Source organism: Acomys minous (assembly GCF_964271855.1).
Source record: "Acomys minous genome assembly, chromosome: 11".
Lineage (NCBI taxonomy): Eukaryota > Metazoa > Chordata > Mammalia > Rodentia > Muridae > Acomys > Acomys minous.
The window spans coordinates 32,049,675-32,077,657 of NC_140492.1; the positions used below are offsets into that span (position 1 = coordinate 32,049,675).

Consider the following 27,983-nt stretch of genomic DNA (forward strand, 5'->3'; position numbering starts at 1 on the left):
TACATACTCAAGTTGGTATGTTGTTAGAGAAGATAAACAGAAGAATATAGTTAAGTTTTATGTTTCCCCACAGCCCGTGGTTTACATATGGCCAACTACCTGCATAAATGTGGAGAAACTTGGCAAAAATTAGACAAGAGCATCAAAACTGGTCCCAGAAAGCAACTACTCAAATAAAGTACTCAAGTGAGACAAATAACTGAATATTCCCTGGCACCTAAGTCCTTAGGGATGTACACAGACAGATGCTGATCAGATGACTGCCAGTTTGATGCTTTAACTATAGGGAGCAAGCATTAACTTTAGATTCTTCTGACCTTCAGTTGGAAGTCCCTCTGAAATTGAGATTTTTATATATACTTCACAAGCTCTGATTCTGGGATTGTTCTAAGTGTCTGGGAACTTTTCTCAATTGCATCAATATCTGAGGAGTTTAAATATGAATATAGAAAGCACTCAAGTGATTAATTTAAAATGTATTAAAATATGGGAAATGCATCACATATATTATTTCTATAACTAACTGTTCTTTTAAAATAATCTGAATACTGTGTGGTATTTTACTGAGAAAGAATAAATTAGGAAATCTGTTTCGAGTTTAAGTTCATCAATAAAGTTAGTTAGCTGCCAGGCATCACATGGGCCAAATAATGAGAGTACATTGACTCATGGAATTTTTTCATACTACATTGAAACCTGTTTTTGGCAATTATTTAAGAAAAGGAATTAGTTTAATACATTTCTCACATACATAAATGAAAAAGCAATTAAAATAGAAACCTTAAATTTTGAAATAAACTGTTGAAGTGGGTGATGAGCAAGGAGAAAGTTTTGTGCTTGGCACCATGATGTATAAATTTTGAAATTAATTACAAGAGGAAAAAGATGAGAGAAAAATGATGGAAAAATTCAGAAAATATATCAAAATATTATCAAAATCTAGGAATTAAATTAGCTGTTGTTGGGGTTGTAGTGATGGCTCCGCAGTTAAGAGCACTGGCTTCTTTCCAGAGGACCTGGATTCAATTCCCAGTGCCCACAACGCAGCTCAAAACTGTGTACTTTTAGTCCCAAAGGATCTGACACCCTCACACAGATACACACGAAGGGGGAGCACCAGTGAACATAAAATAAAAATTAAAATTAAAAAGGAGCAACAAGTGCAATAAATAAATAAATAAATAAACTAGCCCTTGTGAGTTGGATTCTTGATTTTCATAATGAAGTTAAATCCCAGAACAAGAGCAGAGTATCTACAAAAAGAGTGAGCTTGTGGAACAGCAAGTGCAAACAGTTCACAGTCCTTTGTCCCATCTGCCATGTGTCATCTGAACCCCCGGGTCTCCCACAGAAATGATGCCCTTCCCCAGTGGACTTTTAGTACTATATAGAGATACTTTGGGTATCATAGGATCACTAATATCATTTACATTTACAGGGGGAATAAAGTTATCTCAGAATGCAGAGTCCCTGCCCCTGGAATAATCTCGTTAGAAATAGCAATAGCAGTCTTTTAGAGAAGCTGGCTCTAAATTTACCCAACATGTGCAAGGACTAAGCGTCCTTAAAAATTTGAGAAGACAGCCATGTTCTTCAGTCCCACCAAATATAGGCATGTCAGGGAATAAAGAGGAGGAAAGAGAGGTAGCATGGTAACACAATGGAATATTCTACTCTGAAAAGAATAGAATCCTACCATTTGTATCAACACTGATGGATCTGGGAAATTCTATGCTAAGTGGTTTGTGTGTATTCTACTACAGCCAGGCTCATAGAAATTAACATGAAATTATTGTTACCGAGAAAGCACAGAGGGTGGGGGAATGAAGAGGAATGGTTGACCAATAGGTGCTGGGCTGCAGAGAGAAGAAAAGGGGAGACGTTCTATATGTGTTAGCACAGACAATAGTAATACACTATTCACTTTAGGAAGCTGAGAAGAGGGTCCAGCCACAGAAAGCGATGAGGAGGTCTCCCAAGAAAAAGACAACAGTGTGAAGTTAAGGCAGTATGAACTCAGGGGGGAAAAAAGGATTCAACTAAGACAAGCAAGCTTTTCTTGAATGCCTGATCTCTCGCCAAGACAATGAATCTAAATATAAGCACCAATTCTGTGTGGTCTGCACAGACCTACTTGTGCTAGGCTCATAACCTTTGTTTTATTACATATTTAGCTTGCATGGGCTTGGGATTTCAAATTACAGCTTGGGAACACTATATTTTATTTTATTTACATCAATGGACGTTTTACTAGTTCATTATACCCGTGCTACGTCTTTGTACTAGTGGTGTACAAAAAGTTTGAATCTACCAGGCAGGACTTGAATAATCTGTGATGATATCCTCCTGTTTTCCTTTTATCCTCAGCCCTTTTATTGGTTTTAATCCTCTTCTGCCATTTGTGTTTTCAATTAAATATGTTCAAAGTCCATTTCTTCTATGTGCCATTAAAGCTGTAGTGACTTGATACTGCCTCAACAGGACAAGGGGGAAATTAAAAAATGTTAAAGGCTAATTTGCATAGCACTGACAGCAAAACTGCTAAATTTGAGCTGTTCTTTCTAATAATGAACTTTTCATTACTTCCTCACCTAATGAATTTGTGTAGCACTAAATGGGTGTTAACTAATCATCTAACTGAAATGAGTTGAATAAAAGGAAAGAACTGGATGCTGAGGTATCACACTGTTAAGCATCAGGCGCACCATCCTTAGTGGATGCTTAGTACAAATGTACTGCCCAGTGACAGAAACTTCAGTTAGTAACAAGCCTCCAATATGCTACGTTTTCCTGAACTAAGATTTCTTGATAAATCAATAAAGATTTATTTATTAATTATCTTTTAATTCTAAGAGAGTGGCTTGAGTTGTAGATACCCCAACACTGGGACTATTTAATATGACACAGTTGATTTTTAAATGTGTCAACATGAGCAATTTATAATTTCTCTATGATTTCAGGGTTCTGATAATTTTAAAGGTACATTTTGTTTTAAAGATAAGTTTTCTAATGATGGCTTAGAAAATACCCACTAGACTCTCCCACTCCCTGCTGAAGTGTTGGCTGCTGCTGGCTTTTAGGAGAAGAGTGGTTGCTATCTTTAGCTGTGAGCAAATAATTTGGCCATTAGTCTTACATGCATAGTTCCAAACCCACGGTCATAAACATCTCATTGCTAAATTCAGTGGATCTCAAAAGAAAACGAATACGGTTGTTTTAAAAGGAGAAAGGTCAGTAAGATTGGGAGGAATATGAGAGAGAATAGGGTGTCCAATAATGCAGATCACTTTATCTATGTATGAAATTGTCACAGACAAAAGTTCAATTAAATAAATGAATGATAAATGTGGAAAAATTGAACATTAAGTTATTTTAGCAGAAGCCTATATTCTCCTTCAGAGTAGATACCCTGAAAAAAATCACATTTGATTTCAGATTATATTATTTATATATTCATTGTATATGTGCTTTTTATATCCCAAGGGAGGAAAGATACCAATACGGTGGACATCACCAGAAGCGATCGCCTACCGCAAGTTCACATCAGCCAGTGATGTGTGGAGCTACGGGATTGTTCTCTGGGAAGTGATGTCTTACGGAGAACGGCCATATTGGGAGATGTCCAATCAGGATGTAAGTGTGTATTTGTAGTTTATGAGTTATGAGTTGAGATTACAACTCCAAGCTGTGCAAGGAAGTGGAGCGTAATGAAGCCAGGTGGCGCCTGTTTGGTGACATCGAAGCTGAGTACTAAGATGAATAAAGCTATTCCCATATCTTGCAAGGGTATTAATGGACTTGTTTTTACAGCTTTACTTATTTCCCTCAAGTAGGGATTTAGAAATGGAACAACAGAAATATTTCTAACAAGAATGAAATAAAGCTGTGTGTGTGTGTGTGGGTGTGTGTGTGTGTTTGTGTGTGGGTGTGGGTGTTTGTATCATGGAAAATTTACAATATTTCTGATGAATAGTTGTTTCAACTTAACATTATTAAGAATATATCTGCCATCCTTTCTTGACTAAACTGTTCCAGCATTTTTCCTACTTAAATTTAGTATCTGGCAAAGACAAAATTAATAATCTTTACCATGTTTTTTTTAAGAACGTGCTTGACTTCCACAGGAGTTTAATCAGAGAAACTGAAGAGTTGGGCAGGAGGAAAGAATCTTTAACATTATGTTATAACATGAGTTTTTGAAGAAAAGTGTGTTTGCATTTATTACATGTTGCTACTGTTAGTAAAAGGATACTATCAGCATACAGGGTTTTTACACTTCTTTGTGCTTACCAGAACTTTAGAACAAGAACAGAAACCTAAAAGAAAGCAAACAGGTGATGCTGGCCAATACCAAGGCACTGCCTGTGAGATTTCCTCTACTGTATTTTGACAGAGAGATATTTTTTTACTCTCTCAAACATACCGAGTGTCTTTACATATAATAAAGCTAGGTAAATGACACTATGTTTTCCACTTATTTTTTTCCAAATTCATGTTATTTCAAAGCATCTACAAGCGTAGTGCCTGGGCCAGCACTTTAGCATGACCTACGCACTTGTTTGAAATAAAAATTCTCAAGATTTAACCCCCAGGTGGATGATTCGGAAACTCCATCAATAAGGAGAAAGTGCTTTGTACATTAAAAACTCTTCCAATGTTTTTGATTTACGGTAAACTTTAAAACTCAATGCTTTGGGTGTTTTAAAGCAATGGCGCACTGCCCTGAGAGAACTTCTGTGGTTAGAAAAGCTGTGACATAGCTAAAGTCTTGATCATGACTTATTTTGCATGAATCAATACTATTGATATATATATATACATATATATATCATACAGATTATATATATATAATCTGTATGAAAAAATATTAATTTTTTTCAAGACTGGGTTTCTTTGTGTTACTCTGGCTGTCATGGAACTACTCTAGAGATCAGACTAGCCTCATACCTGCCTCTGCCTCCCAAGTGCTCAGGTTAAAGGTGGGAGCCACCACCTTGTTAGTAGCAACAAATTTTCTTATATTATAGAACCTTTATTTTTACCTGGACTGGTAAAGCAAAAGACCATTACACACAGACTACTTTCTCTCATTAGCCTTTATATAATAATTTGAGGCTTGGATTTTTTTAAATGTATACAGCCAGTTATTATCTTCTAGGGTGATGTAAAATATTCCTATCAGTGTGAATGAAGAAGTCCAATGAGTCTCATGTCTTTCATCCCTGGAAACTGCTTCTCGCATAGGTCATTAAAGCAGTGGATGAAGGCTATCGCCTGCCACCTCCCATGGACTGCCCAGCTGCCTTGTATCAGCTGATGCTGGACTGCTGGCAGAAAGACAGGAACAACAGACCCAAGTTTGAACAGATCGTCAGCATTCTGGACAAACTCATCCGGAATCCAGGCAGTCTGAAGATCATCACTAGCGCGGCAGCAAGGTGACACATTGGGATTGCGTGCTGCACTCCCTTCTCAATGCATGGTTCCCCCTCCCCCTCCCACTGTGTTCCCAGAAACTGTAGCTCTCGGTACTGGATAGACAACATTGGCTCATCTCTCCTTAACCTGAGGAAGGATTCTCGTGTGACTTTAAAATAATGATGAAAATATTAATATGATTCTTGGCTAGAAGTGTCCCTCTTGTCAAGCTTAAGTCTGGGAAGTAGAAAAGCTGAACACACAGCTTATTTTGTTCTCCATTGTTTAAGGAAAGGAGTGAGTTATTTGACTTAAGCATCTTCGATAATTGAGCACAATCTGATGGTGCACACATGTAAATTTAGCATTCCTGAGGTGGATGAACCCAAGGTCATTCTTAGATGCATTCTTAGAGTTCAAGACACTCAGAGTTACAGGAAATCCTTTTAAAAAAAGACTAAAACAAATAAAAAATATCAGGCAGCCAGTGCATATGAGATATAGGGGTGTGTGTGTGTGTGTGTGTGTGTGTGTGTGTGTGTGTGTGTGTGTATGTGTGTGTGTGTGTGTGTGTGTGTGTGTGTGTGTGTGTGCGTGTGTATCTGGAAATACATAAGAGATTTGATTAACGGTAAGTATTGACCAGATTTTTATGTAAATATTTGATGCAGTATTTTAACAAATAAAAAAAGTCCCCAAATCTACAATGAAGAAAATAGTAAAATTTAAAATACAAGCACTGAATATAGCATTTTGGAAAATAAGATCAGAGGGGAAATTAGGACCCATACACACACACATGCACATTTGTGATTTTTTTCTTGAACATACTAAAGTTCTGTAATGTGGTTTTATGCTCATGTATTATAAAAATTATTATCACCATCCAATTAATCAATGCTTTATTGTTTCAGATATTTAACTTTCAGTTAAACTAATTAAATTTATAATGAGATGTCATAAAGCCATCTAGACCAATATCCAAATGTATAAACTAGTATCTGCAATCACCATGGCATGCATTAACTCCCCACCACTTTTTATTTTATAGTGCAAGTGTGTTTCTTTTGATAACAATCTTCCAGTTTTCCTCTAGTCTCTCTGTTTCTGGGTTGGACCTATTTATGATTCCACTTGTGAGTTCGTAAACAGTTTTCATATGTGAGGTATTTTACTTAAAATGACATCCTCAAAATTCATCTACATTGTCATGTATATGTTTATAATAAGAACATGCACGAGATGTATTTTAATAATCATTTGTTTCCAGTGCTTGTGTTACTTTACCTCATCACTAAAATGAAAGAGAAGATATAACTGCAAGATAATTACTCAGTTTCCTTTAGCTGTCCACTCAAAGTTGGGAGTACTAGATAATATTTTTACTCTACTTTTAATTTTTAAATGAAATTCCATATTATATGGATTTCCATACTCACCAACAATATTTCTTTTCACCTACATCTTCAACAACTCTTAACATTGACTGTACTTTTAATTAAACCTGTTACCAGGTGTGAGATGATCTTATAGTAACTTTGATTTGCATGTCTCAATGCCAGGTGGATGTTTTTACATATCTATCACAACTTTTTCAGGTCCTTTTGGATAAGAAGTCTGAACAAGTCTTTTGTCTATGCTTTATTATTTATGGGATGTTTGTTACTTGTTTGGGAGTTGTTTGAATTTCTTATATACTGTGGATAGTAACCTATTATTGGATATATGGTTTGTAATAATGTGTCTATTATGTAGCTTCTTTTTCATATTTAGTGATGATTTCCTTGTTATACAGAATTTTTTTAGTTTGCTATAATAATACTTTCTTTTTTCGTGTTGTCTTTGCTCTGAGGACCATATCTAAAAGTTATTTCCAAGACCAATGTGTAATAGTGTTTTTAAACTATATTTTCTAAAAATGTTTTATTGTTCAGATCTTATGGCCCAGTCTTTAGTCCATTTTGAATTGAGCATAGTGAGCATAAATGACCAAAACTTATATGATTTTTTAATAAAAAAGGGAAATCTAAATCAAGCTTTTAATGTCAATATGTAAGAATAATGGTTTATTAGTTTCTTATGAAATTTAGGAGTCACTACAATAGAATTTATGGATGTATCGTTAGACAAAATTTACCATAACTTACTCTATAAAGATTCATCTCTGTCCCAAACTTCACAAGAAGGGAGATAATGCAGACTCTGTGGAAATCCACCTGACAGTTTAACAACTGGCTGGATTACAGACCTGTGCTAGCCAGGGCATATGGTCCTCATTTTACACCTTGAAGCCATTTCTTTTGATCTTTGTTCAGTAGTAACTATAGCAGGGAAAACAACTTTTCAATTCTCTTCATCTCTTAAGAAGGCATTTAAGCCTTCCACTGGATGATCTTATCAATATAAAGCTAAATTATGCAATGGGATCTAGGGATATTTAACCTCAATTTTGTGAGTGAAAATCATCTTACATCAGATCATAGTATGTCTCGATACAAACAAGTATTCAACTTTAAACAGACTTTCTCAGCTGATTTTTTTCCTATCAGTGACTTTTTGCTACTATAGCATTAACTACCGGAATAATTTCCAAATTTTTAGCTAAAAACCTTTGAATTCAGGGGAAAAGATAGGTACGTTTCTGTAAAATGCCATTGGTCTTAGTTCATAAATTATATAAAATTGGTGGAATTATATGGTTATTTATTGTTATAAATATATTTATTTTAGGAGGCCAAGCCATATAAAGTCATTATCAACCGTCATGTTGCCCCTCAAGGATTTCAATATTTTTCCTTTAAAAAATTGTTCCTACAATTTGACGGTGGCTATGTTATTTTTTTTTTGTTCAAAACTGACTGAACTCTTTTCCTCCTTTAATTTTCAAGCAGTGTTTTTAAGATATTATTTATTTTTATTATTTAATCTGATTACATCCCCATAGCTTTCCCTTTACTTCTAACTTTCCGTTCCCACTCTCCCTCCCTCTTTCACCCTGTTCTGCTTCCCTAGACCTCTGACAGAAGGGGACATCCTCCTCCACCATATGACCATAGCCTCTCAGGTCTCATCCAGATAACCTGCTTCCCTTTCCTCTGTGTGCCTCTGGGCTTCCCCACCACGGGGAAGTGGTCAAATTGGGGGCACCAGAGCTCATGTCAGAGGCAGTCCCCCTGCTTTCCCAACAACCATGGAGAATGAGCTGTCCATTGGCTAGATCTGGACAGGGGGTCTAGGTTTATTGCATGTATTGTCCTTGGTTGGTAGAGCAGTTTGTACAGGCTCTCTTGGGTACAGATGTGCCAACCTTGATGGTCTTCTTGTGAGGCTTCTGGATCCTCTGGGTCCTTCTAAGACCCCCGTTCCTCCATACCACTCTCACCTGGAGTCCAGATCTTGACTGAAAGTTTTTAAAATGGTTACATCCTTAGGATATATTGTCAGCAAGATAAAATTAATTGTTATTTGCTCTTACTTACTTTGTTGTCTCTAGTCATCTTTAGAGAAAGTGTCTCTGACCATCATGAGCAAATTCTTCTCCTTCTTTCCTACCTTCTACCTCAGTTTTCTCTGTATGTATTTATAATTTTCATTTCTATGTGACCTTTACCATAAAAATATTTTACAACATTATTTCTCACATTTCATGGTGATAAGCATCACTAGGCAAATTCCCAAAGTGTATCTGATTCTGAATCTTTAAGAAGCAACACTATAATCCAGGTATTTGATAAAACTCTAGTGATTTTTTTTCTCAACAGGTGAATCTAAGATGGTGCATTCAGTATGTCCTGTATCAGCACATATCTTGGACCACTGCATCCCTCTTTTTCTAACATTCCTCAAAACAAATTTCCAAGCAATGGTTTTCAAGGTATCTCCCAAATATTCTGAAACATTCGTCTTTTTCTGTCCTCCCATTAACCACATTCCTTCTACTGTTTTTCTAGTTGAGTTGAGGTAAATAGACCAATAATCACCCATTTGCCCATTGGATATAGGAGTGACTATTAGCACGCCTTTATTACCTCATTCTCCAAACTAGACCACTGCACTGACTGCCTAACTGAGCTCTTCTTCTGTTTTTCCCTGTACTGTGCATCTATCCATATACAACTCATAATTGCCTTATCATAACAGACATAACTTCAGTCAGTTGTTTGTAACCAATTTGGTATTCCTTTTACAACTCAGAAGAATGGCTAGAGTCTTTTGAAGGTTCAAAAAGCCTTGCTTTCGCCAGTGGCACTTTTCATTCATTCACTAATTTTTTGTGGATGCTTATAATAAGCCTACCTCCTACATAATATAAACTATTAATCCTCTGGATAATGAGGACACCAGATGGTACTGACCATATTGACAATTATGCTGCATAAGATGTACAATATACAGCCGGCAGTGCACACTGTAGGATGAAATACATAGCTATGTGGAAAATAAATTACTGTTGAAAATTAATCCTCTGAAGAACATAGATTTGAGCTATGATCTTGAAGCTAGTAATGACTTAGATGTTTAAAGAGGCATAGCTCTCCTCATCTTGAGACAATACACCCCCCCACCCTACCCCCACACAGAGAGAGAGAGAGAGAGAGAGAGAGAGAGAGAGAGAGAGAGAGAGAGAGAGAGAGAGAGAAAGTAAAATCTTTCTAGGAACAGGATAAAAGAATTAAAGATATATTGAGATGAGAGAGGATTTAGAGGTACAGGCACATGAGTGGGAGAGGGGTGATGTTACTGAAGAGCAGCGAAGAAAGGTTCTGCCATAGCCTGGAGATACAAACAGAGGCCAGACCAGTTAAGGCTAAGCGGCCATCATGAAGACACTGGGATTCATTTTTCAAGGGCATATGGAATTCATTATAGCATCTGAAGAAGTGAAGTTACATGGTTTGATTTACGTAGCTGTTTTTTTGGAGGGGAGGTGAAGATGCAGGGAGGAAGGGACCGTTTTAACCTTTATAGCTGAGCACTTTCACTTTAGCAACCTGCAGCTTTGGTGGCACTTCTGGTCACTACAGCACACTTAGCATATCAGAAAGCAACGGCAGCTGCTGTCACCTCTCCCAGAGTTTCTTTTGCATCTTTGTGTCCTTAAGGAATCAGTTAATGCATCGTGTGTTGTTTATTGTGAGAGTTTTCTGGTGATATATTAAAATCTAATATCATTATTCTTTTACAAAATGCAATATGATATTTAGCAGTCTCTTCATTCTGGATTGTGTGTGTGTGTGTGTGTGTGTGTGTTTGCGCACGCACGCGCGCACGCCTAGTGTGTGAACAGTACCACTGTGTGAGATCACAGTCTTAGTTAAAAAGCATCTTTCATATAACGTTATGTTAAGTCCTATGGTAGCAGATGCAACCTTCACTCCTAGATTACACTTGAGTCTGGAATTAAAAAGGATGATCAGAAACCTCACGTGGCTCACAGGATATGAAGGAAAATGGCAAAGCATTCAGGAATTTTGAAACAATGTGAGCTTAGTTTTAGTTGTGCAATTCCTCGGATGTAAGAAACTACTTTTGTATTGCATATAAAATTTCCGTAAACTACTGGCAGTGTTAAACTTTAAACAGCGAAGTAACTCCGTAGAAAAAGGCATACTACACAAAACTACAGTGGATATGTCCAAGCTGCACCGCATAAAATAGCTATAATATAGGATTTAGAAGGAGATTATAAAGCTTATGAGTAAGGAGCCTAAGAAATTATTTTGTGTGATAATAAAGATTAAGTATTATCTATAGAAAGTGAATCTTCATCCACAGGAAAAGGCATTCAACAATTTGGAGTCAGTCCTACTTTAGAAAGAGCAGAAGTGAACAAAGCCAAGATAAGGAAACAATTTTAATGTCTAGGATACAGAAGAGCAAATAATTGTACCAATGTAAATACTATAGGACAAGGCAGCAAATGGAATGTGCAGAGTGATGGAACATGTTAGCAAGTCTTTGGGGCTTTACATTTGGAAGGCTGGGAGACCTGTGCTCTCTTGGACAGAGAGGAAGAGGGAAGAAGAAGAGAGATGGGTAAGACCCAGACAGATGAACATTCTCTACACAATGAAACCCAGTGCCACAAGAAGCTGAAAGTCCATGTCAGCACGGAGGGGAAGATGGAACTGGAATTCTACGTATAGTAGTGTTCTTATAGGCATGGAATAGCAGCCATAGTTGTATATTTAGGAGATAAATTTCAAATCTATTGATTGTGGTTTTCCTCACCAATATATCCTCTTTCATTCTTCTAGCATAAAGTAATTCTTAGCAAGGTGTGCATGTCATAGAATGACATGAGACTTTATCAGTGAGATATGTGGCTCTAATAGATTGAGAGTGACATATTTTTTTTTAAAACAATACCAAAGTCCAGTCTGTATTCAGGTCTCTGCTGGCGAGAGTGACATATTTTTATTCCGATTAGCAAGTCTAGAATTATCAGCTCCTTGCAACTTCCATATTGCTATGAGGTCCAAGGTTCATGGTGAAGCCTCTAAATTACTTAGTTAGAATCTGCAAGTAACCAAATTAAATTGTACAAATCCCAAGACACTCACTGAAATGGCCAAAAGGCCTCTGTTGAATATAACTTTGTTGGCACTTTGGGAAGATTTCAGGTTGCTTAAATGGGAGCTGCTCAGTCACTTGCTATCAGGAGATGTTAATCCTACAAGGAAAAGATAGAGAAACATCCATGGGTATCCAAGCTCATAACACACCATAGTCACTCCCAGTTGTGATAAAGTGGAGCACAAAGAATCATTAAATAGTGGGCAAAACATTACCAGACATGTCACTTTATGAGTCATAAAACCAAGGATTCAGAGTGACTTGTACTTCAGCAATAGTTTTCTGGGTTCTTTCCCAGTAACTATTTTGAGGGTCTTTTACAGCAGTGGTTCTCAACCTGTGATTCGTGACCCCTTTGGGGGTTGAGTATCAGATATTTACATTAAAATACATAATAGTAGCAAAATTACAGTTATGAAATAGCAATGAAACAATTTCATGGCTGAGATCAGCACAACATAAGGAACCATATTAAAGTGTCACAGCATTAGGAAAGTTGAAAACACTGTTTTAGAGGGACAAATCTGAAATTATAGAAGGCCTTTTGATAGCCAGTTGATGGCAGAAAATGTAAAACCATGCCACTGAGAAATTTAGAAGAAAAACACAGTTAGAATGTGGATCTATGGTAGGGAGGTACGAAGCCCTCTCCTTTTCTTTAAGACTCGGAGATATCATTCTTAAAATGCTTGTGATGTAAAAGCCATAGAAGATGGTTACAGAAGGATCCGTACTGGCATGAAAGGCAGGTCATGTCGGCCATCTTGGCTTTTTAATATACAAGCTTTCAGTGGCTCTCACCTTCCTAATACTGTGACTATAAAATTATTTTGCTGTTACTTCATAACTGTAATGTTGCTGTTATGAACCATAATGTGAATATCTGATACACAAAACATATCTGGTATGTGACCACTGTACAAAAGTCAGTCTACTCCATCGGGGTGGAGACCCTCAGGTTGAGAGCCATTGAGGGAGTGGTTTATTTGCTGAGGACCCTTCCCAGTCTTTGATGCTACATTTTTAACAATATTGTAAGTGATTCATGGAATCTAAGTCCTTGACATAAAGAATTTTGAAATGCATTAAAATAATTAGACTAAAGTTGCAGAGGGAAAGTAAGCACTTTTGCAGCATAAAGACTTAAATATTCTAATTAATCTGTGTATAATGAGGTCCTGAAGGCCCAGTCACATAGAGTTCATTGGAATCATTGTAAAGACTGCCTTTTATTGCACTGCTCACTATGGGCATATCATGTTAATGAATTTACAGCAGAAATACAAGCAAAAGCCAACAACTACTCATTTATTTTGTTAATGGCTGTAAGCAAATGCTGTTTTAAAAAAATCTCTTAATGTTTGAGTACATAAAACAATATTTTTCAAGTATGTGATGTTTTGACAAATTGTACATCATGATAAAGCCTATAACAAAAACCCAGTTCTGCCACAGTCCTCAAAATGACTTTGACCGCAAATTCTAAACTGACATATTTTGCTCTATGACAAATATTATAAAGAACATTTTACAGGGAAACAAATATGCCGCATACCCAGGTGATTTTTCTTTCCCATTAAAAATCTTAAAGTCAAAGTAATGTTTTCTTAGTAATTAATCATTTAAAAAGAAATATTTAACTACATATAATTTTCAATGAATATGAATATTCACTTATTTTTCATTACAAATGTAAATATTTCTATTTGTTCAATATATTATATATAAATATATTTTAATATATTTAATGGCATCTGGACTTTTAATTTTAGGGATACAAGGATCAAGGTTAGTATTGATCCACATTCAGTACATAAGTATGGCATTGTTTCTGCAATATAGTTAACAGGCAGCATATTGAAACTTAAAAGCTAAATTACGAAAGACACTGAAAATGATAAAAGAAAATGGTATTAATATTTTGGCTTTAAGAAATGACTTAACATTCCATTAAACTATTCCCAATAAGTAAAATAAAATTTAAATATGTTACAGCATGCATTTCTAATGTTACTGATCTCTCCTAGATGTCATGGCACTTACTGGTTCAAGAAATACATATTACCCATACTTTTGAAGCATGAAAATAGAGCTACTTATAAAGCAAATGCAGGAAAAGAATAACTTTCTTAAAGAATCTAGGGCAGTATTGAAATAAGCTGATTATTAAGAGATATTAGCGGGCTTGGTAGTTGTTAGCTGGCATTTGTTCCCCTCTCCCTGGTGCTAATTGGTATGTAAGCACTGGCAGCTAAAATACAAGTTGATGGGAAGAAAATATGTGTACCTCTTTAATGCAAGGGTATAAAAGCCCATAAAAGAATAATTCACAAACCCAAATACAAGGAGGGAGCAAGCAGGGGAGGAAAGTTATTTTTTGCTTCCCCTGAGCAAACATGTAATTTCCATGATTTCTTTTTAATGACTGCGGTCTGCGGCCAGTAGGCACTGATTTATGAAAAGCTGTAAAAGATCAGGTGGAACTCTGTAGGACATCGTTTACAGCTGCATGGATTGAAACCTATCTAATTTGTCTAGTAAAAGTGTGAGCTCACGGTGCACATCACCCTGCCTATAAATTTCCCCTTCAGACCCAATGTCTGGGGCTGGGTCAAAAAAAAAAAAAAAAAAAAAAAAAAAACCTGTTGCCTGCAGCTGCTCAGAAAGCCAATTCCCTTGGTGAGCACGGAGAGACATCACAGGCTCTTCACAGTAAGAGACAAATTCCTACCCATTGATAAACTCTCCAGATGTCCTCTCTGAGGAGGAAAGGAACCAATTGTTATTTGAAATCCCTAGAGAAATCCTGGAAGTGGAAAAATGATACTTTGCAGAGCTGGTTATTCTAAGGTCACCGGCATTAAAATTAGGTCCCAGCCCCCACCCCTCCCCCAGCCCCCCAGGCCCCCCCCCCACCCCCACCCCCGCCGCCGCCTTCTTCTTCTTCTTCTTCTTTTTTTTTTTTCCCTTGGTTGTACTTTGATCCAAGTCATAAACAGAAAAACTCAGCTGGGGTCACTCTAATCCCTAATCCACACGTCCTGTTCTATTTCAATTTGTTTAGACTCATTTTCTCCAACTTCTTGTTGAGTCTGTCCAAAGTGTTGAGTTTAAAAATACAAACCTTCCTGAGCTGAGAAGAAAATGTTTCCCCTTTTGCTATTAGGCACACTTCATAAATATCCTGAATAAGTGGCCTGGGGTTTGATTCTTCATACCCACAAACCCATAAATAAAAAAAAAAGTATTACTATTCACGAAACTGGGAGTCGACATGAATTCTGGGCAACAGCTACTGGAGACGTAGAAGCTGTCCGGTCTGTGTGTGTTCACATCTGTGGGTATTTTTACATCTCTCCCATCCAAGGGCACTTTCATATCTGATTGTCCTGTATCTCAGCCTCACTTCATTTTTCTTATACAGATTTCTCATACCTGGTTTTATGTTTTTCTGTGTACTTTATATACAGGAAAGGTGACTTGTCCAAAAAAAAAAAAAAGCCATTGTTTGGCTGCACTGTCTATCGACAAAAATAGAGACAGACTGAAATGTAATGTTGCCTTCTTTTCCTTAAATTAGTTTTAAATTTGGAAGTTTTAACCAGATGATTTTAATGTATCCATAGAAATAATGAAAAAATTGTATATAAATTTATCAGTTTCTCATATGCTCTGAATACCTATGTCTAGGGTAGGCTCTAAAATACTTTTTCCTTAAAATCTTTAGCTCTGGACCAGTATGGTGGCTCAGCAGGTAAAGGAGCTTAGGGCTAGTAGTGATGAACTGAGTTTAATTACCATTACCTACATTAAGGTGGATAGAAACCAGCTATCCTACAATGGTCTCCATTGTCCACATGTGCATTGTGGTGCAAACATCTACAACATAATATTCACACATACAAACACACACATACAGAGAATGAGAGAGAGAGGGGGGGAGGGAATAAATATAATAAAATAATTTTAAGAAAAACCTTACACTTTGCATATCTTTTGTGTGTTAAGGAATGATGGCACCCATAAACAGTAGTACATGAAACTTCCCAATTAAAAGTACCTTTGAGATGCAGAGTTGTCTCATTTCCAAATTCTCCTCAGAGTCATTTTCTTATTTACAGAAGAATGTTTCTTTACAAGGCCTACATGATACCCAGTGGTTGCTTTCATAAATGAGAAAGTGTAGAGCTGCAGAGCATCTGCATCCTTGAATACCCTCAGTTACTTAATAAGAGTTTACTATATACAACCACAGATAAATTCACTTCAAAAATACAAATTAAAACATGTTAATTATTCTTCAGTTACCTTGGAGTTCTTTGAATTTCCAAGCTCAGTTCCCATATTTTTAAATGTTGAATTTTAACAGTCAAATTATGTATTTATTTTAGACAAGCTTTTAAAAGGGTAGAAATAACAAAAACTGTTATTAAAAAAAAAGAACTCATGATACTGGATATTTCATGCTACAGAATAAATCTAGAAAGCCCAGAATATGTTCTACACTGACCTATACCATTTGTCCAAGGGATCTTTAAAATACATTAAAATATCTTATGAGATAAAGATTAAATCCAATGCCAACTTCACAAAAGATGAAATATTTTGAACATTAGCTCTGATGATGTTAAATAATCAAAATGCATAGTCATAATTATGAAAATTAGATTATGGTATATACAGTTTTACTATAAACAACACTCTGTTCAGTAATGAGAACAGCAACAGCATTAGGCAGACTAGCACATCCACTTACGAGTGTTCCCTGGGACCTCATAATGAGCTTGTGAAAGTGACTGACTATTCTAATGAGATCTCTAATAAGAGCTGCTTTACAGGACTATTGCTCCACTGTATAGACAGTACCACATATGACTAAATGTACAGCCACTCAACACAGTAGTAAACAATATCATGCCAATCCAACTATTTCATTAAACTTTAAGTGTACTAAACCTTCATTTCTGAAGTTTTAAAAATGGAGACAAGCAGCTGGGCCATGGTGGCACACACCTTTAATTCCAGCACTCTGGAGACAAAGGCATGAGGATCTCTGTGAGTTTGAGGCCAGCCTGTTGCACATAGTGAGTCCAGGACAGCCAGGGTTACACAGAGAAACCCTGTCTCAAAAAAAAAAAAAAAGTAAACAAGCTTCATAGAGTTTGCAACCATGTTAGAAAAATAGCATTCCTCTCCAGTTATGAGGCAACATTGCTCTAAATAACCTATGCATTTATGAGTCATCTATGGATCATCTACATTATGTACATCACATAAATCCCATTTTACAGATGAGCCAAACAGAAAACTCTACAGGCCACAAATATAGTATATGGATTCCTCCCTCACCCTTCATAGCATGTATAGGGCACAGGACACATCCTATGATCACAAATATATTTAGAAAAGAAAGAAAGAAAGAAAGAAAGAAAGAAAGAAAGAAAGAAAGAAAGAAAGATGATTTAAACACATTTTGCCCAAATGGTGTAACTAGCAGGGAAGAGCATCCCCTCCAGTACAAGCTGTGTCTAAATCTCTGCTCTGTCTCTTTTGCCTCAGGGAACCAAAATTGTAACTTAATTTCTGTTAGTGTTGGCTTCTGCATCTATTATAAAGCATACACCATCTGTGCCTAACTGATGTTGTAAAGGTTAAGGCTTGATGTCTGTGTAATGAGCTTAGCATAGGGCCTGGAACAATGTAAGTATTCATAAATTTTAAATTTAACCCACAAATAAGGCCTTCGTAACTGCATTGTTTTTAAGTTTCCTCATAAAAAGAAGAGAGGCGTCAATTTTCCCGTTCTTATTATTCAAAGTGCAGTTAAAAAAGAGTTACTAAGAGCTAAGAGGGATGAAAACCAACCAAACAAAATCACACCCACACTAAGAAAGTTTACTCAGAACTTGCTTATTTTAATTCCTTTAGGGAGAGAAATATAATGCCCTCCATTTCCTTCAATTCATTTTTGGACCTTTGCTTCAACAAATCTGACCTAGGTTCCTAGATGTGCAAACAGAATCATGATTTCATAAACCAACCATAAAGAATTTTGAAACAATGCAGATAAATGCTGTCAATATAAGCTACCATCTGCCTCTTTGTCTCTGAACATACATATATGCACATACACACATGTGTGTGTCATATCCATTTGGTGTTATTCAATAAGGAATACTTTCATGTATTATTATTCATCTTCTATTTCCCATTCTTTTTGTAATTTCTACTTTTTAAATGGCATTGGTAGTGTTATAAAAATATGTGCTGACTTCAAGTCTTGCTGTTAAGTGTGCCTTCTATTTGAAAATAACCTTTACCCACCAAATCTATACAATTTCTACAAACAAACTCCCTTTGTAAAGGATTTAATATTGAAACAGAGTCTATTAGTAAAGCAGAAAAGAAAGTGTTTACTGTGTCACGTGTCATGCCTGCTATAACTGTATCCAAATCATACCACCTTGTTAATGACTTAAATTGTTCAGTTTAAAAAAGGATATGTGTGGTGTTTTTATATATTTTGCTGGCAAAGTATTGATGATTTAAAGCAATGAAGGGCACAGGAGGTAGCACTTAGGCAAGATGATCACCATGTCCTTCCAAGGAGCCAGCTTGAACAGATGAAGAATTCATGGCCGATCAATTCCTCGAGTAAACAGGAACACCACATGCAGTCTCCAAGTTCCCGCTGAAGGTGGTGTCAAATTTTGACACTTGGCCACTCCAATCACTTCTGATTTCTCTCCTTCGGTTGTTTTCTTTTCTTGTAGGCCATCAAACCTTCTTCTGGACCAAAGCAATGTTGACATCTCTACGTTCCACACAACTGGTGATTGGCTTAATGGCGTCCGGACAGCCCACTGTAAGGAAATCTTCACAGGCGTGGAGTACAGCTCCTGTGACACCATCGCCAAGATCTCTATAGAGTAAGTGGCATATTGGGAAGGAAACAGAGGATTGTGGACTGTGTCCTGATCATATCTGTTTTACATTAATGGGTTATAGACATCTGATTATATCTGTTTAAGATTTGTGGGTTATAATTACTTCTTAAAGTAATGTCCACAATAACAACAGAACAGAGCCCTGAAGTCCTTTGGACCACACACATATTGACATGTGTTGAACTGTCTTCCTTCTCATAAAAGGCCTGCAGCATAGTGTCTTCCTAGATAGCAGTATGTCCTTGTTAAATGAATAAACACAACCTCCTAATAGAAAACATTGCAAGGTGTAATGTGTATTCCTTTGTATGTTACTTCCTGTTATATTTTTTACTAAAGTTTCATATCTGCGGATACGGAAAGTTGAGCAGTGAATGAATGATTTACTAGAGAGAGAACATGTCAAAATCCAAAAGCAGTTTTCACAACTACTGTATATCTGTAATCTATCTAAATTCTGCCATCATGTATTATTAGATGTTTACTCTGTGAAGAAAACCAATCAGAAAAGTGAAGTTCCCTGTAAGCTTTAAATAGGCTAGTTCTGTTTTCTATACAAGACTCATAGTAAGGGAAAATATAATATGTATCGGGTTGTTAGTCTTAACTCATAATTTTCCACATTAAATATTAATAATAACCAAATATTTCATGCTGAAATTCTTAAGGGTCACTCTAAGAAGAATCTTCTAACTTGAGAAACTCTGTGATTAAATGAAAAGTGTTTTAAAGAGAACCAAGTGAAAGCTAGCTATAGGGTTCAGTTGGTAGAGTGTATTTAGTCCCCAGAGCCATATGTACTGGGTATGGAGGTGCTAATGCTAACAGAGAGGAGACAGGGAATCAGAAGTTCAAAATCATCCTTCTCTGCACAGACAGTTTGAGACAAGTCTGGCCCATGTGAAGCCCTGTCCATAAAAATGAAAAAATAAGAAATAGCCAAGTGATTGCAGTGAAAATAGAAAGTTTTCTTTCTTACCCTCAACTTATGATGATTAGAAAGTAGAGCAAAGAACAAGTGGTCACGTTCTTTATTTCCGCAAATGAGGTTCAGTTTGCTTCACTTGCTGTTGTGACTGGGTCTTTTTCCTCATGTTCTAAACAATATCAATTCTTCTGTTTCCTGATCACACATACACACACAGGCAAACACACAAACACAAGCATTTCAACTCTGCCATGCTAACACATAGCTGAGCATGGGACAACTCTCTTAACTATCAGAGATATAAGAAACGATTCATTTTCATTTGGACATCAGGACCTCAATAGCCACATGATTATCATTACTTTCCAATTCTGTTCAAAGGAAGTAGAGTGGAAGAACATTCCCTTGGTTCTAGAGGCCTGCATCCAAATATAAGGTTTGAGATTGTCTGAAAGAAAGATGCTTGCATTGGACAGATATTCTCCATGCTGACCAAACTCCTGTGTCAGTCATTTTCTCTTTCAACGTCACTTTGTGGAATGTAGCTGGTAGTCATTTAAGGCTCCTTTAAGACTTACCCTCTCCAATTGAGGTATATAAAAGGTACCGCATAGACAAACACTTTGAATGCTACCCTGACAGTCATTTCAACAATTTAACTCTGAGGAGCCAATATTAGATCGTCAAAAGGAGAGCACACAGTGTAATTAATACATGCATAAGTACACAAGAAATAATTTGTATAATTTGTATTATAGTGTTGTGTTCAGAGACATTGGAGATCAAAAAAGGTCCCATGAAAGTGTTTATTGCTATTGGGGCGAATAATGTGTCCTCAGAAAGTAAACTTACTCTGGCCCATCTAAAACATCCCTGCAGTCCTGTTTAAAGTGGAAGGTGATGTTTACGGAATGGATTTCTTATCCTGTCAACGGTACACTGAGTTTCTGAGGTTGCTGTTTTGAACAGACATAGTTACAGGGTACATTCGAGAGTTCAAACTTTTTTCCTTTGAACATTTTTATACATTCTTATTTTAGTAGCGTAAACAGTTAGGTTTGTGACATACAAGACACCTGCTTCAGAACATAAGGGCATGGCAAAGGACAGCCACAAAGTTGAAAGCTCCTACACAGTTGTTAGATTTTCAAAGGCAAAGTTAGGCAAACACTTATTTTTTTCATGATGCATAATAACAACCTATATTGAAATATAAGAAGCAGAAGACACTTAATAAGATTAGCTGCTACTTTGTAATATAAATACAGGTAGATTTTAGAAGCTGTGAATGGCTTTAGAAAGGCATTTGTTCAAAACAGTTGAGCCAAAAGCATCTTTTTTTTCATTAAAATTGAGTCTTTTGTTTGAGTCAACATTACAGTAGTGAACAATAAACTATTTGGCTGGTAGAATACTTCTTTTCAGTGTAACTTATATTTGAATAATCAGTAAATATGCATTCAGTAAGCAACCTCCCTTTTCTGAGAGTCTTCACTCCTTCATATTTGTTCTTTAGATTCTGAGGGTGTCTTAGTCCTTGTTGTAGGGAAGAGACCACATGACCTAAACAACTTACAGAAGATAGCATTTAGTTGGGACCTTGCTTACAGTTTCAGAGGGTTAGTCCTGGACGATCATGGCAGGTAGCATGGCGCTAGAGCAGTAGATGGTTCATAAGTTAGAGGCAGAGAAAGCAAGATAACTAGGAATGACCTGAGCTATTAAAACCCCAAGCTTATCCCATTGACACACCTCCTCAAAAAAGCCATCTTAATTCTTCTCAAACTGTCCCACTAAGTGGGATCCAAGGATTCAAATCTATGAGCTTAAGGGGGACATTCTCATTCAACTAGATGTTTTTGTCCTCTACTCCCTAAAATGCTTTGTTTCCCCTTTATTAGGTACAATGTAGGGTCAGAATTGATTGACATAATAATGTTTCTGTCCTGAGTTACCATATCCTATACTTATGCATACTTCTGGTTTATATTGTTATACAATTATAGAAGTTTAAAAAGAAAGGAAGGAAGGGAGAAGGAGAGAAAAGTTAGGGGAAAGAGAGAGGGCGTGGAGGGAGGGAGGGAGACAGTATATTCTTGGTTAGGGAATTGGCTCTGTCCATTAAGGAATGTCATATAAGCATAAACCTAAGACCTTAGTTCTAAAACCAGATTCACATCAAAGCAGAGCACAGAGACATATGTACACACATACATACATACACACATGCACACACACACACACACACACACACATGCACTCATGCATGCACACATGCATGCACAAACACATACACGGTAGGGTGCCCATGTCTACTGTCTTTAATTCATTTTAATTTATTTATGACAACATTTTCACCCCAAATGCTATAAGACCCTTAACTTAACATTTTAAGTTTCCTTTTGCCCTCATGTTTTATCTTTTGAACTTGGTTGCTTCAGCCCTTATTTTTTTTTTTTTTGTACCACCCACTCTCAATTCAGAAATGATCTACTTAACCAAATAACCCTAGAAATTCTCCTACAATTGGCAGACCCCTGGGTAGGATGTTGGATTTCTTTCTGTTTTCTTGCTCAGTCGATCAAGCCCCATGGAAAGATCACCAGACGTTTCCTCTCAAATGTATTTTAATTTATTTCAGAAAATGTAGGGATTTTACAAAAATGAAAGCTACTCAAGCCCCCAAATTTTCACATGAAGCCAAGAACATACTTTTAACAAACATTATTAAAAATGTTATTGTACAGCACAGGGTAGATTTATAGGGGTTCTAGAGATAAAGAAGGGGAGCAGAGGTATGGGCAAAAGGACAGAAATGGTGGAGACAGGAGGGGATTACACTGGTATAATGAACACTGAAGAGAGCAGTTGTTACAGGTCACTATCCTATGGCTTTAAGTGCCATTTCCAAAGTGCTGCAACTCACCCATTTGTGTATCAGTTGGAGGTGATGTATCAACCCCTGGTCCTGATATGGACCTGTGCTTTAGCCTTGAATCTTTCTGCTTCTCTTTTGGATAGGATGATCAAAATGACACGAGCACACAAGGCATGCTATCAAGACTGTAGAAGTTGGTTTTCAGAATCTGCACATGGCAGGATGGTTCAGAGAATACAAAGAAGTTAAGAAAGTGAGGATCCATTTTTAAAAAACAGACATGGAATAACTGAAAGGAATAATTTATTTATGATTTCTTAATTCAAATGTAATCCTCTTTATTATACATAGTTATAAATCTACTTTTGGCTTACATCACTTTCCTGACATAGGAGTCTAAGGCATTTCTACAATTAGGATTGTATTTGAGGACAGTACCTGCAGAGAAATAAGTTATTTTGTAGACTCTCAGTAGCTTCTCCTCTTCCTTCTTCTCTTCTTTCTCTTCGTCCTCCTCCTCCTCCTCTCCTTCCTCCTCTTTCCTCAATACAGGGTCTTTCTATGTAGTGCTCATTGTCCTGAAACTCTTTCAGGAGATCAGGCTGATGTGAACTCAAGGACATCCATTTGCCTTTCCTTCCTAGGTGCTGTATTAAAAATGTGTATATGTCTGTTTCCACAGTAAGCATACAGCCTCTAATAAATGATGCCCCAAAGAAGTTGTTAAGAAGGTCTCGATAAAAAGGAATATTTGAGTGAGGACCTGAAACATCGAAGAATTATGTAAACAAGGATTAATTCATAAAATACATAGATTTACCTATTTTTCATTTAAAATTAATTTATTTTTTACAATATTTATATTAATGACTAATTTCTGAGCACAATTTACTTTATACTTAGTAAAAATATACATTTTCCATTTATCTATGAGTGTACAAAAATGAATTTAAAGGCAACAACAGTTTCAGCTATAGACCACTATTGTGGGTCATGAATTTGGGGAGAACTAATGAGGATTAGGACTGAATGCTCTAGAGCTGGTGATGACTGAAACATTCAGATGATAAAGAAAGAGCTCTAGTCTTTCTTAATGTGGTTAGCGGTGTTTTCAATGAAATGTCTGCATTGGCACAGGTAGGAGTGTACAGTTGACCAACATGCTCACACACAGTCCCAGGATAGTCAGAGTTATATGATAGCCCTGTGGCCCCAGAGATGGTGCCCCAAGAGGAGCTAAGCAGAAAATCTATATCATAAGGCATAAATACAAGAAAAAATACACTATCACCTCAGACTTTTATCTAACAACAGTGAAAACAGCCCTTGAGGTGGTCCTAATTAAAAAAAATAGCAAAAAGATATATATATAAAAAAAGAGTGCCTAATTATCTATTACCAGTTGGGCTAATAAATCAAAGCTTAGTTGGTCTGCTGTCATGTATTTCTACAACATTGTCAGCTTCAATAACAAGGTGTAATCTCTTGAATTTTGTAGGCAAGGATGTGAAATCAAGGCATTGGCGATGTTGCTCAGGAATGTCTTTTAAATGGAGAGCATGGACTGACTTAGACATGAACTCTGGTGCCCCCCTCCTCTTGGTGGGGAGGCCTGGTGGCACTCAAAGAAAGAATAAGCAGGCTACCAAGATGAGACTTGATAGCACATGACCATATAATGGGGGAGGAGGTCCCCCTCGGTCTTAGACTGAGAGGAGGGGAATAGGGTGAAAGCGGGAGGGAGAGAGGAACAGGAGGATATAAGTCATGGTTTAGCAATTGAGTTGTAATCTGAATAAATTAATAAAATAAAAAAATAGTCTTGATTCTTCTGGCTTCTGGTAAATCCTGAGATTTTTTTTTATTACATTTGTATGTTTTCTTCTTCCTTTGTCTCTCTGTATGTAAAGAAACACACATTGGATTTACAATTCATCATTATATAGTGCTCTATTTTCTTAATATCCACTTCAATTATATTTCCAAATGGCTCCAACTTTACATAAAGACATAATGTGACGTTGTGTGTTGACAAAAGTTGTGAGAAGCATATGTTACCCACTGCAACATCTACATTCTTACACGAGATCAGGACATAACAACATATCAGTGTCTAAAAAGTAGAAATCTGGTAACAAGCATGGTGATATATGAATATATAATTATAGTTATAGGATTGTGCTCATTTGAAAATTAAAACTTTCCTCTGAGTGTCATCAGTTACTTTCTCCCATGTTTTACAGTGACATGAAAAAAGTTGGTGTTACCGTGGTTGGGCCACAGAAGAAGATCATCAGCAGCATTAAAGCTCTAGAAACACAATCTAAGAATGGTCCAGTTCCGGTGTAAAGTACTAGAAGGATTTGAGAAATGGGGAAGATGAAGCATTCTTCTGCAGACAGATGGAAATTATGGAGACACTCATGAAAGCTCCAAGTTTAATAAGACACTCAGTTATAAGTCCAAATGCCTTAAAAATAAATTTAAAATCTCTTTATTTTCCCCTATCATTTTACAGATGGGTGGGTGAGTGCATTTTGTTTTGTAATTGCTTTTTTATGTTAATTGATGGGATCAATTAAAACTCTTCAGCTCAAATGGAAGAACTAGTGTAGAGCCATTGATCATAAACTACCATGGAGGTACACCAAGTAAACTAGCAAGATGGACTTGACAGATTTGTCATGAATGGCCACAAAAGAAAAGACTTGTGATATTTTTATACACAGAAGAAATCTGTAACAGGTATTTTGTTTCTTTAAAAGCAAGCAAAGGAGAGGCATTTATACCTCAAACTATCTGGCCATATTTACTACCTTATCACTTTAGTATTCTCTTTTATCTGTTTGAAGCATATAGAGATGAAGTTTGTAGTTGTTTTAAATGCTATACATTTTTACTTGTTACCTTCTTGAAGCATACTGTGTAAAAACATGTCTTAATTTTGGGGGGAAAGTGCATATTTATTTTCTTTTGGATGGCTTTTATTGTTTTATATTTATGCCTTGATGATTTCATTTGGGTTTCGTTACAGCCAAGTGCCAAATGCTATCTCAAATTGTCAGCAGTAAGAAACATGTTTGACTCGACCCAGAGAATGATGTGTTCCTTTCTAGAACTGTAGAACAATCCACTTATATGTACTAACACAATGAAACTCTTTCCCTGTTCATACAGTAACCAAATCGCTCACAGTCTGAATTATCCCATTCATTTTTCTCTCTCCATTTATCAATAAATGTATGCTCCTAATTTAGTGTAATATACTGGCTTGTATGTAATAGATTTTTAAGCAGATGTCATACTTTTCCTACTCTGGTGCTTAGAGGACATCAATTCCTTTCTTCATGAAGGAAGATTGTTAGAGCTCCTTAGCTTTGCAAAATTGGAAAGATTAAAATAAGTTAGATGATTACATTAATTGACAGCAGCCTATAGGTAAATGCATGACACACAAATGCAAACACACACCCCTCCCCCCCCCACACACACAATCACTGACTTTTAAAAGTCTCTTATTATCTTAGCTTAAACTTGAAAGCCTCTTTGTAGAGACTGATGATAACTAAGCTACCCATTTGCATCACAGGGGTGTAGGTCAATTAATTACATATTTTCATCATCAATATCAGGTATAACTGTCTTTGAGTCTTCCACTTCAATGTACCTATTGTGATTTGGGTGCATTATTAGAAGCCTTGACCTTCTAAACATATTATTAAACATATCATTTTTTAAAATTGCAACTCATCTAGCAAACGAATCCACATCTGCAGGCGATGAGGAGATGTCTCACTGTGGGTATGTAGACTCGCTGTTCTCTGAAGGCCAATTTTGAGCGCGTTCATTAATCCTGAAGGACGTGCCTAGCTGTCCATATGCGCTGGTTAGATGCTGGTTTTTCTCGCTGATATTGCCATTCCATAGTTTCAAGAAATGCACATGCCATAAAAAATAAGATGGTTAAAGCAAACTGCAACAAGTATGTCTATACGCAAGAGGGGACACTAAAGCTATCTAGCTGCCACTCATAAAGAAGGCTCCCTAATGCACATCTGTGGTAGGTTTAGTATACTAGAGCTTAGGTGTGGGTTTTTTTTTTCAGATGTAAAATTTGTTCCCAAATTTTGGCAATATTCATTATAATTAAGTCGTATGAGACTTATAAGAGCATGGACTTTTTGGGAAAGGCTAATGAAATTAATCATAAAATTCGCTTGTATCTCCTGAAAGCAGCTGGGGAAAGATTCTAATCAAGGAATTTATGTTTTGGAATATTAGGTCAAAATTCAAATCTAGTATCTGTACCAGTTTTGCTCGAAACAGTGTTCACTCTTAGGCAATATCCTGGACAAACTCAACAACAACGAATTTCAAAATAAGTAGATGTTTAAAATTGTTGGACCTATCGCATTTATTTTGGCTGAGTTTCTTTTTTTATGTTTGAAGGTAGAGGTGGTTTAAGCAGTATATTGCTCTTCATTTGTCAGTATTTTCCTATCTAACCATTTATGGATTTCCTTTGCATAACCCCTTCCCTGTACATATGTAAACATAACGGTGTACGATTCTGGACTGGGGAGTAGAGGCACTAGAATGTTTATGGCCATCTCTTTGTACAGGAGCTACATTGCCTTCCCATAACAATGAGGCGACCACTCCCTCGAAAACTTATGTACCATATTACATGATTTGTATCTTTAATTTGATTTATAGACATTATTTATTTCTGGCTACACACCCAGTCTACGCTGTACTAAGTATCTATCAAGCCATGTATAAATATGACATGATTGGCTGTATGTGTTTACTTTAAACTTGCATTTTTTAAAAACATTGCTCATTCAGTTTATGTTGCACCATGTAGATGGCCTCTTACTAATGTAAAATGATTTCTAGTGGGAACATTTATATTTTTATAATAAACATAATGAAAATATTTTTTACAGATTGGAATACAGACGTGGTCTTTGATGTTTTATTTAAGTATGAAATACGTGCTAATTTAAACAGGAAAGTAATGAAACATCTGTGTCATTGGGAGTGTGCTAATGAGTTTCTTTGTCCTCTTCATCATGAAACAAAACCCATTTGTTGTCCCAAATGTATTATCAGTAAGCTGTAATTCCAATCTCCATAGAGAGTTAATGTAATATAGTAATATTAGTTATCTTGATTTTGCATCTATTTCAAACACACCCACGCACATGCGCAACATGTGGGCAAGTGCGTCCAT

The 27,983-nt window shown here is 36.5% G+C and overlaps 1 protein-coding gene across 3 annotated transcripts in view; it reads left to right on the forward strand.

Annotated features, from left to right (window-relative positions):
* EPHA3 (EPH receptor A3) overlaps positions 1–27,707 on the forward strand; it is a 320,902-nt gene extending 293,195 nt beyond the window's left edge. For all 3 annotated transcript variants that reach the window (XM_084802235.1, XM_084802236.1, XM_084802237.1), the window contains 4 exons: positions 3,484–3,633; positions 5,245–5,438; positions 18,768–18,923; positions 24,991–27,707. In XM_084802235.1, the coding sequence (XP_084658361.1) occupies positions 3,484–3,633; positions 5,245–5,438; positions 18,768–18,923; positions 24,991–25,096 (606 nt within the window). In that variant the 3' untranslated portion in view covers positions 25,097–27,707. The remainder of the gene's footprint in view (positions 1–3,483; positions 3,634–5,244; positions 5,439–18,767; positions 18,924–24,990) is intronic.
* Positions 27,708–27,983: the final 276 nt, after the last annotated feature.